The 18,829-nt window shown below is 36.4% G+C and overlaps 1 protein-coding gene across 3 annotated transcripts in view; it reads left to right on the top strand.

Annotated features, from left to right (window-relative positions):
* CHL1 (cell adhesion molecule L1 like) overlaps nucleotides 1-18,829 on the top strand; it is a 214,426-nt gene that overhangs the window by 117,702 nt on the left and 77,895 nt on the right. For all 3 annotated transcript variants that reach the window (XM_053720933.1, XM_053720932.1, XM_053720934.1), the window contains 6 exons: nucleotides 140-251; nucleotides 3,661-3,827; nucleotides 4,000-4,156; nucleotides 6,738-6,862; nucleotides 12,030-12,131; nucleotides 15,751-15,948. In XM_053720933.1, the coding sequence (XP_053576908.1) occupies nucleotides 140-251; nucleotides 3,661-3,827; nucleotides 4,000-4,156; nucleotides 6,738-6,862; nucleotides 12,030-12,131; nucleotides 15,751-15,948 (861 nt within the window). The remainder of the gene's footprint in view (nucleotides 1-139; nucleotides 252-3,660; nucleotides 3,828-3,999; nucleotides 4,157-6,737; nucleotides 6,863-12,029; nucleotides 12,132-15,750; nucleotides 15,949-18,829) is intronic.

Here is an 18,829-nt window from a genome sequence, read left to right as displayed (position 1 = left end):
TTGCGTAAAAGATTTTTTGCGCTCCACTCATATTCTGGCCCAATATGTGCAAGGTCAAGTTTACTTATGTTTAACACATGAATGTAGAACCCATCTCACTATATTATGATTGTCCTTACTATATCATTTTGTTTTATAGATATCCCTCCAGTCATACTCACCCCAGATGATAAAACATATATCTCAGTACAAGGACATGATGTTTACTTGTACTGTGATGTCTTTTCTTTCCCTCCTGCAAATATTATGTGGTAAGTATTTTCACCCCTACCCAATAGACTCTCTTTACCCCCTGGTCGTAGATGTTTTTAATAATTGTGACTCTTAATCATGGTTAAGCATAATATTATGAAGACATTTATGCATATCTACATAGAATCGTCTATCATCCAAGTGGATAGTTCTAGGTATTTCTATACTAAAAGCAGGAATGTTCAATCTACACATGGATGGAGCTTGTGACCAATCTGTGCTAAGCTTTAAAGTTTCCAGTTTACTTCTATTATCAAATTAGCTTTGTTCCCATGATATATGTTGTTGAAGAGATACCTAGGTAGGGGTCTGGAGCACTACATTCCTTGTTTTTTGAACAAAAGATACCAAGAGAACAAAGAAAATATGATAATAGAAGTACATTATGAAGATGTTTAAAAGTGAATGTTCTATCTGTATCATGAAAAAAAAATATGGGTTTCATATCTCTTTAAAGCTCTATATGTGCTGACCAAGGCCGGATTGGCCTACCAGGATACCAGGAGATTTCCCGGTGGGCTGCAGCAGTTGAGATAAGAAAGCTACAATTTAAATGGATAATCAATGGAAGTAATTGGGTTGTAGGGTGCCTATATAAACCATTCTTTCTCTTCTATTTAATAAAAAGTCATATAAATTAATTCTGAAAGAAAATATTGGGGAAGGAGTATCCCAGTAATCCCCCTTGGGAAAAATGGGGTCTGATTCAACAGAAAATAGGGTTAGTCTTCATATTTTCCAGGGCTGTTTTTTTATTCCCAGAATGCTGACCAACATGTTTTGTATGTCTGGTTGTGCTGGGAAGGTTGTTCTGTTTGCACTGGAGGTAGCTGTTTGTAATGGGACAGATTTAAAATATTTTAGATAATTCTACATGAGGGACAAAAAAAGATAGGATACTCAAATAGTGCATTACTCTGGACCACATAGACATCAAGTAAGGATTACAGAGGCAGTATGGGTAATTTGGCAGGAGAACAGTTAGCTGGCTTTAGGGTACAAGCTCCACTTAGCATAAAACAGAGTTATTTATTAGAAAGTAAATTATTTTTCTGGCCAATAAAACCATTTCATAAACTTCACAAAATGATTCAGATTGAGCATAAAATTTAACCTCTTAATGGTACAGGGTATGTTGCTGGTCTTTCTATGGAGGTGTGTTTTTTAAATAGTGCCTGCATGAGGGGGGGGGGTTAATAGTGAAGTTTTGCAGCACACGGCAAAACCTGCGCTATTAGAATCAGACAAATCCTTAACAACCAGTGATGTACAGGGTTTGTCGAGGTCAAAAAGGGGTTGAAAAAGTTTCCAATTTACCTTTATTATCACATTTTTATCAAATTATTATCAAATTTGTTTCAGTTTCTTTGTATTCTTTGTTGAGAGAGCAGAAATGCACTACTGGGAGCTAGCTGAACACAGATGAACTAATGACAAGAGGCAAATTATGTGAATGCACCAATGAGCAGCTAGCTCCCATTAGTGCATTGCTTCTCCTGTGCTTACCTAAGCATGCTTTTCAACAATGGATACTAAGAGAACAAAATAAATTAGAAAATTAAAAAAATTTGGAAAGTTGTTTAAAATGACATTCTCCATTTGGATGACTAAACTTTTTTTAATTGGTAAAATCCAAAAAGCATGTCACAGTCTCTCAATGCAACGTATTGGCAAAGTTTACTCAGTGCTCAGCCACTAAAAACTATAAGACGCTTGAATTTAAGATCTTTATCAACTTTGGAATATTTTATCTAGTGGGGGTGGTGCATGACCCCTATAAAGCATCCATTCCTCTTATACAATGCAAATATGAGCTAAAATTGTTGAGGTTGGGATGGGTGTTTTGGAGGCAGCAGATTTCCCAGTGCCGAGGGCAGTACAGAAATTATATACACCACAGGGGCACAATTATTATAAGTCCAGTCCTGGTTGTAGGTATTCTGTGCTAGATGGAATGTACACATCCTGCTGTACAAAGTATTCTTCAATGCACTGTATGGAATGTTCTATACTGGGAAGAATGTTAATCATTGTTGTGTGAAGTGTTCTGTGTTGGTGTGGGTCCTTTTTCTGTGCTGGAGGAGTTTACTGCTATGTTGTAAAATTTTAAGCAAACATAAAAATATTGGGTACAAAATTATTTCTATCTATCCATCTATCTATCCATCTATCCATCAATTTATCTATCCATCCATCTGTCCATCTATCCATCCATTTATCTATACATCCATTTATCTATACATCCATATGTCCATCAATCTATCCATCCATCCATCCATCTATCTATCTATCTATCTATCTAACTATCATATATCTATCTTTCTATCTATTTATATATCCAGTTTCATCAGTTCTCACTCTTTGTTGCACCTTTAATAACTGAGACACTTGCATAAGTGGTGTTCCTTCCAATATACCGAGTTCTCGTTTACCACATGAGGTCTTGGTGGTAGTAGTAGACTACCTGGGCCTCCTCGGTAAAACTAGACCAATTTGAGGTTGGTTGGCACTAAAGCACAGGCATGGGATGCTATAAAAAATGTTTGTGTCACCTTTAGCATATGTAACATATGTTTTCCACCACTGTTTGAAGCTTCTCGTGAATTATTATATGGAGATTGTCTCCTGGTGAAGTTCTAAACCAACTATAGACAGTTTTTTAAAATATTGGATAATTACTTTTAACATTAGCAAAATGTTTTATTCAGTAGAAATATAATAATTCTAACATTGTTAAATAATGTATATATGTTTATTGTTAAAGATATTTACAATTACAAGGAATGCAGATAAGAAGAATAATGACAAATTCCCTGTATGCAAGTGATGGAGTTAATTGGAAATCATGGACATTTAGATACTATTGCAGTACTTTATACTGACAGAAGAGTTCAGGCTGAACCACTAGAGCTGTGTCAGCTAACTTTTCAATGGCATCTAATTCGCTAACCTCAGGATCATGTCAGAAGCTAACAAGGATTGTGAGAAAATTTTATTTCCTGGCTGTAATTGATTTGCCATCAAGACAAAACCATTTTTTGTTATGAATCCGGTCTACTACACAATCTATACTTCATTAATGCAATGCTCTGCAGCAACAGGAACTACCAGAAGTGTGGTTTAAGCAATAAGAAGGTGCCACTTGTTGCCTAATCCCCCTCGTAGCTTCGTAGCTGTCAACTTTGTTTAACTCTGTCTGCATTTCTGGTTGAGCAAAGCAGACGATTTCCTAGGCTAGGGGCACTTCTTGATTGTTCAAATGTTAAACTTTTGCAATTTAATTTTAGGTTACATGTTGCAATTATAAATCTGTACTGGGTATGTATTTTTAAATGAATTGTTTTGCTATTCCATTAAATGTGGTTTACCAGATCTCAATGACTTCTCTGCGTTTGGTATTTTTGACAGGAATCGCGATGAGAGTGTGCAACAGCTAATTGGCGGTCGTTACAACATGCTTGAAAATGGCACTCTGCAGATCAAAGATACAAAGGAACAGGACGCTGGAACTTACACGTGTTGGGTGACAAATGCACGAGGAAAGGCCGCCATAACTGCAAACCTTGTACTTCGAGGTATTTGGCGCGAGTTTCTTTGAATTACTGTACATGCATTATGTCTGCTAAAGGACAAACTGACTAATTAACGCACACAGTTCCATTCTCGTTTTGTTCTGACTCTTCTCTTGTTAGATTTTTGTCTGCTACATACGTTTTTCTCTTATCAGATTTGTTTTTCTCTCTGTAGAGCCCACCATAGTTTCTTTGTTGCCTGAAAATCCACGGGTACAACGGTCACACAGAGTTACACTAACTTGCCCTATTCAATGTGATGAACACCTGCTGCCCAGCTTGATCATCACTTGGAAAAAAGATGGGCAGATACTTACCAAAAGCAACCAGAGGTATTGCTTACATTTAATAATTCTTTTTGTTTCCTGTACCAGTAACTCCATAAATGTATAATAGCGATATCAACTCATCTCTATAATTTAAACTATCACATTACCCTTTCATACAAAGCTCTCACCAACGCTGCTCCCCTCTACCTATCCTCTCTAATAAACAAGTATACTCCAGCCTGCCCACTAAGATCCAACAATGACCTGCTCCTTGCATCCGCGACTATCACCTCTTCCCATGCTAGACTGCAGGACTTCTGTCGGGCAGCACCTACCCTCTGGAACACTCTCTCTCGTGCTGTCAGGCTTTGCCCTAATCTTTCTTACTTTAAATGCTCCCTGAAGACTTTTCTGTTCAGAGAAGCCTACCACCCAACTCAATAATAAATTAATTTCACTTACCTAACAACATTTCCCTCATCTAACTCTGCATTAACATTGGTGGCTGCACTCATATACCTCTTTCCATTGGCTTACCAATGTGTTTAGCTAGCTCCCAGTAGTGGATTGTTGCTCCTTCAATCAAGAATACCAAAAGAATGAACCAAAATTGTTAAGAGATGTAAGTTGGAAAGGTGATTAAAAATGTATGCTCTGTTTAAATCATAAAATAAAAATTTGGTTTTTTTTTTGTCCCTGTAATGGCTTAGATACACATTTCAGTCTATTATGGCCTGGTTGAATTTTGGCTAAACATTATAATTGCTATCAAAATTAAACAGGCAAACTTATTTTATTTCTGTACATCAAAAATAAAAAAAACTATTTTAACAGTTTTATAAAACCAGGACATTTTCTGTCAGGCTTGAATATCACATCAAAGTATTTTTATGCAATAGACTATTTAAGCAAAAATGCTTCTAGTAATATCTATCTATGTTTTAGTCACAGCTTTATTAAACATGTGAGCTGATAAGCATACAGCCATAGGTCATATACACTTGCAATCTCAGAGTGTTTGCAGCAATATGTTTTCTCCTCAGTCATATCTCTTAACAGGTACAGTCAGAAAACATAGAAGGAAAAGTAATATACAGCTATATGGGGGCCTATCTATCAAGCTCTGGTGAGCTCAGACTCACCAGAAACACAAGTTATGGAGCAGCGGTCACAAAGACAGCTGCTCCATAACCCTGTCTGCCTGCTCTGAGCAGGCGGACAGGAATCGCTGGAATTCAACCCGATCGAGTACGATTGGGTTGATTGACACCCCCTGCTGGCGGCCCATTGGCCACGAGTCTGCAGGGGGCAGCGTTGAACCAGTAGCTCTTGTGAGCTGCTGGTGCAATGCTGAATACGGAGAGCGTATTGCTCTCCGCATTCAGCAATGTCTTGCGGACCTGATCCGCACTGTCGGATCAGGTCCGCAAGACATTTGTTAAATTGGCCTCATTCTCTAAGGGTCATGTGCACAGTCAAAGCTATCACTAAAAATAATAGATGTATAGCACCAAAATGCTTATCAAAACGGAAAGGCCTTGTAATTTCAACTAGAATGTTCTATAAAGTCAAACGCGTGTTGAGAACAGTGAGATGATAATTAACACAGCCCATCCCCCAGCAGCTGCAAAGAGTAAAAATTCTACATAAGCAACGTGACTGGTCTCCCACTGGATGCTTACAAATGACTAGGGATGGTCTAATGTTTTGCAACATTCAAAAAATGAAACTAATTTTAACACGTTTGTTCGTTCATTTCAAATGTTTGTATTTGTTTAATGTAATAATATTTATAATGTTTTTTTTTAAATGTAATATTCTATTCGAATTTTTCTAATAATTCTATTCAAATTATGCAATATTCAAATTGGAAACATTTGAATTGATATATTTGTAATAGTATTTCTAATGCTTTCTCTAAATGTAATATTCGAACTATGCAATATTCGAAATAGAAACATTCAAATTGATATATTTGTATCTATTATGTATCAATTTACTAAATTCCCTACCACATGAATTACTGAACTTCTGAATAGTATTTGTTAAATCGATTGTTACATTTAAAATTTTGTATGTGGACATTCAAGCTAATTATGAACATTCAAAATCGAAAAGTGACATTTAAAAACTGTAAATAGCATTCGATTATAGAATATTTAAAAATATTTGTTCTTATCAACATTCAATTATGTAAATCAAATTTCTACAATAACATTCAATTTTGAATATAAACACATTCGCCCATCACTAATAATGATATTGGTTAGGCAACCCTAATATAACTGTTTACACAAACATGCAAAATTCACATACTATATTGTTGGCTTAGCAGGAAATGTTTACTACTATTTCCATTGTAATTTCCTATTTCAATCATTTAAAAAAAATGTAATATGGTCTTTAGCAAAAAAGTATGTAGGGAAGATTTGCATACATATGAAAAGATTATCAACAGTTTTGTTCAACAACATTATGTATATAGTCAGAGGTGAATTTTTTAATAAATTGTGTAATAAGCTTCTCAGCTGGAGAACAATATACATTTAATTTTACAGTGCATGTTCGTCTACTTGCTGGCTTCATAATAATAAAGAACCTACTATGCTAGATGATTTCAGGTGGTTTACTTCTTATGTTACAGAATACATATCAACTATGACAGTTTATGGATCAGCGGCGTGACAATGGAGGATGAGGGTATTTACAGTTGTAGTGGTGAAACCGCACTGGACAGCGTGACCGTTGAGACTCACCTGAGTGTGCAGGGTAAGGACATATTCTGGGTGCCTATTCTAAGGAATTTTCTATCTGTTTGGGAAGAGCAATGAATTAGATGCAGACATATTTTTTTGTGGAGTATTTTCTTTATTAGTTGCTATTTTGGTAGATATTCTCGGCTAGATTTGGAGTTTTGTCGGTAACGACCCGAAAAACTAACGCCGGCTTTTTTCTGGCTGCACCATAAAAATAACTCTGGTATTGAGAGTCCACATAAAGGCTGCGTTAGGCTCCAAAAAAGGAGCGTAGAGCATTTTTAACGCAGCTTCAACTCTCGATACCAGAGTTGCTTACGCAAGCGGCCAGCCTCAAAAACGTGCTCGTGCACGATTCTCCCATAGGAAACAATGGGGCTGTTTGAGCTGAAAAAAAACCTAACACCTGCAAAAAAGCCGCGTTAAGCTCCTAACGCAGCCCCATTGTTTGCTATGGGGAAACACTTCCTACGTCTGCACCTAACACTTTAACATGTACCCCGAGTCTAAACACCCCTAACCTTACACTTATTAACCCCTAATCTGCCGCCCCCGCTATTGCTGACCCCTGCATATTATTATTAACCCCTAATCTGCCGCTCCGTAAACCGCCGCTACTTACATTATCCTTATGTACCCCTAATCTGCTGCCCTAACATCGCCGACCCCTATATTATATTTATTAACCCCTAATCTGCCCCCCACAACGTCGCCTCCACCTAACTACACTTATTAACCCCTAATCTGCCGACCGGACCTGAGCACTACTATAATAAAGTTATTAACCCCTAATCCGCCTCACTAACCCTATAATAAGTAGTATTAACCCCTAATCTGCCCTCCCTAACATCGCCGACACCTAACTTCAATTATTAACCCCTAATCTGCCGACCCAATCTCGCCGCTATTCTAATAAATGTATTAACCCCTAAAGCTAAGTCTAACCCTAACACTAACACCCCCCTAAATTAAAAAATAATTTTAATCTAACGAAATTAATTAACTCTTATTAAATAAATTATTCCTATTTAAAGCTAAATACTTACCTGTAAAATAAATCCTAATATAGCTACAATATAAATTATAATTATATTATAGCTATTTTAGGAATAATATTTATTTTACAGGTAACTTTGTATTTATTTTAACCAGGTACAATAGCTATTAAATAGTTAAGAACTATTTAATAGCTAAAATAGTTAAAATAATTACAAATTTACCTGTAAAAGAAATCCTAACCTAAGTTACAATTAAACCTAACACTATACTAATAAATAAACTTGCTAAAGTACAAAAAATAAAAAAGAACTAAGTTACAAAAAATAAAAAAATATTTAAAAACATAAGAAAAATATTACAACAAATTTAAACTAATTATACCTACTCTAAGCCCCCTAATAAAATAACAAAGCCCCCCAAAATAAAAAAAATGCCCTACCCTATTCTAAATAACTAAATTTCAAAGCTCTTTTACCTTACCAGCCCTGAACAGGGCCCTTTGCGGGGCATGCCCCAAAGAATTCAGCTCTTTTGCCTGTAAAAAAAAACATACAATACCCCCCCCCAACATTACAACCCACCACCCACATACCCCTAATCTAACCCAAACCCCCCTTAAATAAACCTAACACTAAGCCCCTGAAGATCTTCCTACCTTGTCTTCACCTCACCGGGTCAACGATCTGTCCAGAAGAGCTCCTCCGATGTCCTGATCCAAGCCCAAGCGGGGGGGCTGAAGAGGTCCATGATCCGGCTGAAGTCTTCATCCAAGCGGGAGCTGAAGAGGTCCATGATCCGGATGAAGTCTTCATCCAAGCGGGAGCTGAAGAGGTCCATGATCTGGATGAAGTCTTCTATCAACGGCATCTTCAATCTTCTTTCTTCCGGATCCATCTTGCAGACCTCCGACGCGGAACATCCTGCTGGCCCGACGGACTAACGACGAATGACGGTTCCTTTAAGGGACGTCATCCAAGATGGTGTCCCTCGAATTCCGATTGGCTGATAGGATTCTATCAGCCAATCGGAATTAAGGTAGGAAAATTCTGATTGGCTGATGGAATCAGCCAATCAGATTCAAGTTCAATCCGATTGGCTGATTCAATCAGCCAATCAGATTGAGCTCGCAATATATTGGCTGTTCCGATCAGCCAATAGAATGTGAGCTCAATCTGATTGGCTGATTGGATCAGCCAATCGGATTGAACTTGATCCGCGTCGGAGGTCTGCAAGATGGATCCGGAAGAAAGAAGATTGAAGATGCCGTTGATAGAAGACTTCATCCGGATCATGGACCTCTTCAGCTCCCGCTTGGATGAAGACTTCAGCCGGATCATGGACCTCTTCAGCCCCCCGCTTGGGCTTGGATCAGGACATCGGAGGAGCTCTTCTGGACAGATCGTTGAACCCGGTGAGGTGAAGAAAAGGTAGGAAGATCTTCAGGGGCTTAGTGTTAGGTTTATTTAAGGGGGGTTTGGGTTAGATTAGGGGTATGTGGGTGGTGGGTTGTAATGTTGGGGGGCTTGGGTATTGTATTTTTTTTTTTACAGGCAAAAGAGCTGAACTTCTTGGGGCATGCCCCGCAAAGGGCCCTGTTTAGGGCTGGTAAGGTAAAAGAGCTTTGAACTTTAGTTATTTAGAATAGGGTAGGGCATTTTTTTATTTTGGGGGGCTTTGTTATTTTATTAGGGGTCTTAGAGTAGGTGTAATTAGTTTAAAATTGTTGTAATATTTTTCTTATGTTTGTAAATATTTTTTTATTTTTTTGTAACTTAGTTCTTTTTTATTTTTTGTACTTTAGCAAGTTTATTTAATTGTATTTATTTAATTTATTGATAGTGTAGTGTTAGGTTAATTGTAGGTAATTGTAGGTAGTTTATTTAATTAATTTATTGATAGTATAGTGTTAGGTTTAATTGTAACTTAGGTTAGGATTTCTTTTACAGGTAAATTTGTAATTATTTTAACTATTTTAGCTATTAAATAGTTCTTAACTATTTAATAGCTATTGTACCTGGTTAAAATAAATACAAAGTTACCTGTAAAATAAATATTATTCCTAAAATAGCTATAATATAATTATAATTTATATTGTAGCTATATTAGGATTTATTTTACAGGTAAGTATTTAGCTTTAAATAGGAATAATTTATTTAATAAGAGTTAATTAATTTCGTTAGATTAAAATTATATTTAATTTAGGGGGGGTGTTAGTGTTAGGGTTAGACTTAGCTTTAGGGGTTAATACATTTATTAGAATAGCGGCGAGATTGGGTCGGCAGATTAGGGGTTAATAATTGAAGTTAGGTGTCGGCGATGTTAGGGAGGGCAGATTAGGGGTTAATACTATTTATTATAGGGTTAGTGAGGCGGATTAGGGGTTAATAACTTTATTATAGTAGCGCTCAGGTCCGGTCGGCAGATTAGGGGTTAATAAGTGTAGGCAGGTGGAGGCGACGTTGAGGGGGGCAGATTAGGGGTTAATAAATATAATATAGGGGTCGGCGGTGTTAGGGGCAGCAGATTAGGGGTACATAAGGATAACGTAGGTGGCGGCGCTTTGCGGTCGGCAGATTAGGGGCTAATAAGTGTAGGTAGGTGGAGGCGACATTGTGGGGGGCAGGTTAGGGGTTAATAAATATAATACAGGGGTCGGCGGTGTTAGGGGCAGCAGATTTGGGGGTACATAAGGATAACGTAGGTGGCGGTCGGCAGATTAGGGGTTAAAAAAAATTATTAGAGTGTCGGCGATGTGGGGGGACCTTGGTTTAGGGGTACATAGGTAGTTTATGGGTGTTAGTGTACTTTAGAGTACAGTAGTTAAGAGCTTTATAAACCGGCGTTAGCCCAGAAAGCTCTTAACTACTGACTTTTTTCCTGCGGCTGGAGTTTTGTCGTTAGATGTCTAACGCTCACTTCAGAAACGACTCTAAATACCGGAGTTAGAAAGATCCCATTGAAAAGATAGGATACGCAATTGACGTAAGGGGATCTGCGGTATGGAAAAGTCGCGGCTGAAAAGTGAGCGTTAGACCCTATTTTGAGTGACTCCAAATACCGGCGGTAGCCTAAAACCAGCGTTAGGAGCCTCTAACGCTGATTTTCACGGCTAACGCCAAACTCCAAATCTAGGTCTCTGTGTTGTATGGCCTTTTTCATGCTGTATAGATATTTTACCCGAGTTGCTGTGCATCTTGTGTATCTTATGTAGAAGTTTTTCAAAGTAACAAAAGAGAAAAAAGAGGAAGGTTTGAAAGAGCAAATTTAGCTCTTTTTCTGAAAATTAAATTTTTAAAGATTTTTTTTAAATTCTACATCTTTGTTTTTAAAGGCTAATAAAAAGACTATAATGACTTAAAAATACATTTAAAAAGAGCTTTTATCTGCAGTACCCCTGGTATTCCTGGCTGATAACCATATGCCTCGGCATCAGTAGGGGGAACTGCTGGTGAGCGAACTTATTCCAATACAAAAACAGAACATAAGAAAAAAGCTACGCGTTTGGGCCGTCAAACGGGCCTTTGTCAAACTTGTAGTGTAGATCAGGAAAGTGTAGTAGTTTTTCCCTCTGTATCTTTATATTCTACCTGTGCTGGACAGATGCTATACATATTTCTCTTTCTGTTTGTGCTGGGTAAATTCTGTCTTTCTTGGTGATATTTTCTTTTTGTTGGGATGAATATTTTTAGATGGTTTATAGATGTTTTTGTCTGTTGTGAAGTCTTTATATGTTTGGTGGAAATTCTGTGTGCTTTGAAAGACTTCATAGGTTATGGTGATCTCTTGCATTCTGTTGGGTGATTGCTCTGTCATTCTTGAGTACTCAGTTGTGGGAAAAAATATTCATGGTTGGGTGATTATTTGTTTTTATCTTCATTGGGTCTACGCTTTGTCTTTCTTTAATGGCTATTATGTCTGTTTTGCTTGCTACTTTCACTATCAATGTACTGAGAAGATGTTCTGGTTGCATTTTGAATGTATTCTGACTGCAAATGGAAATGTTCTGGCTATGGTCTAGGTATGTTTGGAAGATGGTTAGATGTTCAATGTGTGTTACATAGTGTTATGTGTCTATGCCTGTGTGTAAGGTTTTCAGTTTTTCTAGGTGGGGAGAGGGGTGACTTCTGTCTACATTGTGTACTTATATAAATAAACATTTAATTGGATTTTATTTATTGCAGATCTCCCAAGTCCCCCTGAACACCTACAATTGTCTGAGAAGCTGGGAAATAGTGTATTGTTGTCTTGGACCCCAGGCAATAACCACAACAGCCCAATAACAGGTCTATAACAGTTAATTTCTTAAAGGAACAATAAACACTAAATGAATACTACTCATATTAGTTGGTTAAGCATTCAAGAAATGCATGTAAAGTTTTAGGGGCATATTTATCAAGCTCCAAATGGAGCTTGATGCCCTGTGTTTCTGGCGAGCCTGCAGGCTCGCCAGAAACAGCAGTTATGAAGCAGCGGTCACAAAGACCGCTGCTCCATAACCTGCCTGCCTGCTCTGAGCAGGCGGACAGACATCGCCGGAAATCAACCCGATCGAGTACGATCGGGTTGATTGACACCCCCCTGCTCGCAGCCCATTGGCCGCGAGTCTGCAGGGGGTGGCGTTGCACCAGCAGCTCTTGTGAGCTGCTGGTGCAATGCTGAATACGGCGAGCGTATTGCTCGCCGTATTCAGCGAGGTCTGTCGGACCTGATCCGCATTGTCGGATCAGGTCCGACAGACCTTGATAAATATGGGCCATTGTCTCTATAAGGTACTGGGTGCTGCCATATTGTCAAAGCAAAAGTATCCCAATAATAGTATGCACCTAAGCTATTCTGGGTTTAAAGGCCTGTTCTGTTTATATCCTCCATTAAGGTCAGAGACATAAATGAGCTAATTTCCCTTTAAATTATTTAATATCCCTTTAAGGCGACCTATGTAATAAAATTGATAGTAATTTCTCATAAGTGTCGCTTTATACCCTACATACTTAGGGTATCAATTCATAGTTAATTTAATTACATACAAACAGAAACTAATGTTGCTTATTCACACAGTTACAAGGTTATATCAATGTTAAGAGAGAGAGATCCCCAGTGACCTCTGGGGGAGTTGGGACAAAAGGTAACTAAACCTAAAACCTCCAAAAACAAACCTTTGTGTGATGGAGGTAGTGCCTAATGCCAATATATATAGTTACAAAAAATATAGAAAATAGGACAGAAGCATTTTCTGGCACACTTGTAGGGTAGTTACAAAATACAAATGGATGGAGTGCGGTGATTAATGTGGAAGAAATTAAAACATAACGTTTAATAATTATTGAAATTAAAATATAGATGTGGACCATGCCACCAATAAAATGTTTATATATAGCAATGAAAAAGTTTAAAAACTAGAGAATAGAGCACTGCTGACTCTCCGAATGGTTTAGGAGAACACCTGAGTAATAACGTTACAGTTTGCGGTACTAAATTATAAAGTCTATACCAGACTGGTTGTATCTGTGAATAACGGTAGCAGCATAACAGCTATAATAACTATACAATTAAATAGGATATTCAATTCAATACTCGGCCCAGTGTCCCCTTAGGTATTCAGCTACTAAAGTAACAAAATAACAGAGACCAATCCTATGACTATATTGTCAATTAAGGCCAACAATATTATCTTAAACTGTAATAGCAAATTCGTTGAGAAGAGGAGCAGTGTGAACGCCTGCTTTGTCAAAGGCGCCCGCAACTCCTTGCAGACTTCCTTTTAAAGGTCATCAATCCAATTATACCATTTTTAAAGGTCATCAATCCGATTATACCATGTCAATACGTCACTCATAATGTAACAATCGTGGCATGTTGGTCACGATTGGTTGTGAGGAGAGTGTGTATGTCTGATTAGCCATTGGCAGGTGGTCATTGTGACATCACATGACCTACCCACTTGCCAGATGCTATTTATAAACATAACTTTTTAAGGACAATATCCAATCCCAGTCCATATCTGTAATTGCACCTAAGGGATAATCCTGAAAATATTGAGGCTTATAGTTTCCCATTTGTATGAGGTGGATGTACATTGCGTGCCAATTACACATTCCATTGTTATTGTAGCCTGTACATACACATGTATCGCTACCACATACCAGAGGGTTGTCTGTTAAAAGATGGTATCACAACAGAGTAATATAATCGACTACCCCTCAAAGTAAAACGGGTGTGCGCTATAGCAAATATATCTTATATATATCTTAAAAAAATATATATCTCATATATAGTAGCTGGTTTACATACGGTTGGATGGTTAACCCCATGATGGTTAACCCTCAATGTAAACAATTATAATTCATATAATTAATTTGCCAAAAACAAAAACATAATGAAGACTGGCTAAAGCCAAGGAGACAATAATCCACATTGCATTCAACATCATAATAATAGTTAACTTAGATTTACTTTATTATTTACCAATAAGACATTGTTACATCATCGTTCAGAGCCAATACAACACAAAAGGAGGAATTTGTATGCTTTTAAATATCTGGTTTATAGACCGTGTAAACTCCCTCTGAAGAAAAATGTATTTGAAACTCATTATAGCCAATTTCTTCTTTTCTTAAATTCATGTCTCCTATTTTCACTAGGTTACTAATTCAATAATACCTGGGAATGGAAAGAGACCCTCAAGTCAAAATTAAACTTTCATGATTCCGATAGAGCATGCCATTTTAAACAACTTTTAAATTTACTTCAATTAACAAAATGTGCACAGACTTTTTATATTTACACTTTTTGAGTCACCAGCTTCTACTGAGCATGTGCAAAAATTCACAGTATATGTATATGCATTTGTGATTGGCTGATGGCTGTTAAATGATACAGGAAGAGTGGAAATAGACATCACTTTGTGATTTGTCAGAAACAAATCTACTACTCATGTGAAGTTCAGACTAAGTGCTATTACATCGGCTTTTTATCATGTATGTGTTGATTATGCAAATATACTGTATTTAATGGTCCTTTAAATGGGTTGCTAACTTATGATATGAAAATAGTTATAGAAGGTGTAAAATGCTAATAGATAAACTGATTGGCTTGTCAGTGTACTAGAAATGAGAAACTACATATAATTAAGAATATATAGAAAATCGATGTTGATTATAACGATTGTAACAATCAAATCCTTCTAGTATTAAACCACAAGATTTAAGCACCCGTTATATAAATGGTTAAGCTCCAGTTATTATAATGTGTGTTTTTCATTTTTTAAGTAGTAGAGCCATGTATTCAAGTTGACTCATAGGGGTCGATTTATTAAACAGTGGATGCTGTATCGACACCGAATCGAATCATCCTGATCCAATATGATCGGGATGATTGACAGACACTGCTAGAGGCAGATTGGCCACCAGTGAGCAAGGGGCAGCATTGCACCAGCAGTTCACCAGAAATGCTTGTGCAATGTTAAATGCAGACAGTGTATACTGTTGACATTTAGCGAGGTTGAGCAGACACGATTCGCTACATACAATCTACCCCATAGACATTCTATTTTAGTAAAGCTCTAAATAAATAATAAGTTATGTTTTAAGGAAGCACATATACACTGCACACCCTGTCTGTATAATATGTTGTGCGCATTATATATATAATGTTTAGGAATTCATGTGGTCACATTTTAAACTGTTTACCTAAACCACTTAGATTTGTTTTTATGATTGAGACATTTGTATAATGGTGCATCTGTATATACAAAGCTTTGTGCAGGTTTACTGCAGTCATTAACAATGATGTATATATATACTGTATATATATATATATATATATATATATATATATATATTTATATCTTTACCTGTACAATATTACTTAACGTAATGTAACGTGCAATGTCTCTTTGTGTTTTAGAAATAATCATTCAATCGCAGAAGAGCCGGCATGATCTTGGGGATTGGGAGGATATTACAAGCGTTCCTGGAAATGAGACTTCTGCACTCTTAACCCTTATCCCTTATCTACATTACCGTTTCCGGGTGATTGCTGTAAACAAAATAGGAAAAAGTTCACCGAGTGATCCATCTGAGAGATACAGCACCCCTCCCTCAGGTATACCTTATACCATCATACTTTTTTACTTTATCATTATAAGTAATGGCGCACCTACTCAACAGAGGGCCCCAAAGGTAACTTATTACTAAGCAATAGTAATAATATACATGATGCTCTGTATGATGATTTTGAGTAAAGATAGACAGGCAGACAGAGAGACAGATAGATAGATAATAGGTAGATAGATAGATTTATAGATAGATACTTATAGATACAAATATACTTATAAATAGATAGATAAACAGATAGATAGATAGATAGATAGATAGATAGATAGATACTTATAGATACCCAGATACTTATATAGATAGCTATATGATAGATATATAGATAGATAATAGATAGATAATAGATAGATAGATAGATAGATAGATTGATAAATTGATAGATAGACAGACATATAGATATATAGATAGATAGATAGATAGATAGATAATAGGTATATAGATAGATGATAGATAGATGATAGATATACAAATAGTTGGAGAGATAGATACTAGATAAATAATAGATACATAAATACATAGATAGATAGACAGATATATAATAGGTATGTATGTAGATAGATGATAGATAGATAGATAGATAGATAGATAGATACCCAGATACTTATATAGATAGATAGCTATATGATAGATACATAATAAATAGATAGATATATAGATAAATAGATAGATAGATTGATAAATAGATAGATAGACAGACAGATATATAGATAGATAGATAAATAGATAATCAGTATATAGATAGATGATAGATAGATGATAGATATACAAATAGTTGGATAGATAGATAATAGATAAATAATAGATACATAAATACATAGATAGATAGACAGATAGATAATAGGTATGTAGGTATATAGATGATAGATAGATAGATACCCAGATACTTATATAGATAGATAGCTATATGATAGATAGATAGATAGATAGATAGGTAGATAGATAGATAGATAGGTAGGTAGATATATTGATAAATAGATAGATAGATAATAGGTATATAGATAGATGATAGATAGATGATAGATATATAAAATAGTTGGATAGATAACAGATAAATAATAGATACATAAAAGATAAATAAATAGATAGATAGATAGACAGATAGATAATAAGTATGTAGGTAGATAGATGATAGATATAAAGATAGATAGACCTACAACCTCCCCTAAAAAGCCTCCCCAGCATTAGGATTATACATTCTATGCTGGCTGCTAAGGATCCCCCCACATAATTTTCCTTTTTGATCATTTGAGAGTTTGAGATCAGTGATATTTATGTAATGCTGTTGAGGACAAGTCTTGCTAAACCTTAAGAAGCCATTAAGAGTCAGAATTCTATCACCATGGGAGGAATAACTTATTTTATTGAAATATTAATTTCATAGATGGATAGTTCAACAAACTGAAGTTCCTTCTGTAATGGTGCTGGTGTGTCCTAGAAACAGTTGTGAATTTCAGGGGCTGGGCGTACATGTTGATTGATTTTTTAAGACCAATCAAATCCCATACAGCTAAAATACGAGTTTTGAGCGCTATAGGGAAAGTAAAGAATGCAACAAAAGTTGCGTTATTTAACCCCTATAGAGCTGCCATTACAAGTTTTAAAAAACTGGGCTTGTGTGGGCGATATGGCTACGTTGAGCTCCATATCACATACAAAACAAGCGCTGTGTTTGACGTGCTCGTGCACGCTTCCCCCCTAGACATCAATGGGGAGAAGGTGTCAGAAAAAAACCTTCAAATTAACCATTAGAATTTTAGCTGCTCAAATCCTATTGGCTGATTTCAATAGCCAATAGCATTTTAGCAGCCCTAATTCCTATTGGCTTATTCAAATTTTTCAGCCAATAGGAATGCAAGGGACACCATCTTGAATCGCGTCCCTTGCATTGAAGATTCAGTGTACGACGGCGACAGTGTAAAGAGGATGCTCCACACCGGATGTCTTCAGGATGGACCCGCTCCGCGCCTCAGGGATCAAGATAGAAGATGCCGCCTGGATGAAGATTGAAGAGGCCATCTGGATGAAGACTTCTTGCCGCTTGGATCAGGACTTCAATGGCGGGATAAAGATTGAAGAGGCCTTCTGGATGAAGACTTCTTGCCGCCTGGATGAGGACTTCAACTTCGGGATGAAGATCAATAAAGCGGGACTTCAAAAACTGTAAGTGGATCGTCGGGGGTTAGTGTTTTTTCTGTGTTTTTTTTTTTTTAGTTTAGAGTTTGGGCAGTAAAAGAGCTAAATGCCCTTTAAAGGGCAATGCCCATACAAATGCCTTTTTCAGGGCAATGGGTAGCTTAGTTTACTTTAGAATTAGTTTTTTTATTTTTGGGGGGTTGGTTGGGTGGTGGGTTTTACTGTTGGGGGGGTGTTTTTTTTTTTACAGGTAAAAGAGCTGGTATCTTTGGGGCAATGCCCCACAAAAGACCCTTTTAAGGGTCATTGGTAGTTTATTGTAGGCTAGGTTTTTTTATTTTGGGTGAGCTTTTTTATTTTGATAGGGCTATTAGATTAGGTGTAATTCTTTTTTATTTTAAATATTTTCGTTTTTTATTTTTTGTAATTTAGTGGGGGGTTTTGTTGTAATTTTAGGTTTTAGTGTAAGGTAGTTAGGATTTATTTCACAGGTAAGTTTGTATTTATTTTAACTAGGTAGTTAGTAAATAGTTAATGACTATTTACTAACTAGTCTACCTAGTTAAAATAAATACAATCTTACCTGTGAAATAAAAATAAAACCTAAGCTAGCTACAATATACCTATTAGTTATATTGTAGCTAGCTTAGGTTTTATTTCACAGGTATGTATTTAGTTTTAAATAGGTATTATTTTGTTAATAATTGTAACTTTAGTTTAGTTCTAGTTTAATTATG

The sequence above is a fragment of the Bombina bombina genome, chromosome 7 (genome assembly GCF_027579735.1).
Source record: "Bombina bombina isolate aBomBom1 chromosome 7, aBomBom1.pri, whole genome shotgun sequence".
Taxonomy (NCBI): domain Eukaryota; kingdom Metazoa; phylum Chordata; class Amphibia; order Anura; family Bombinatoridae; genus Bombina; species Bombina bombina.
Note: the sequence above shows the minus strand (reverse complement) of the source record. Positions and strands in the feature narration are given on the sequence as shown.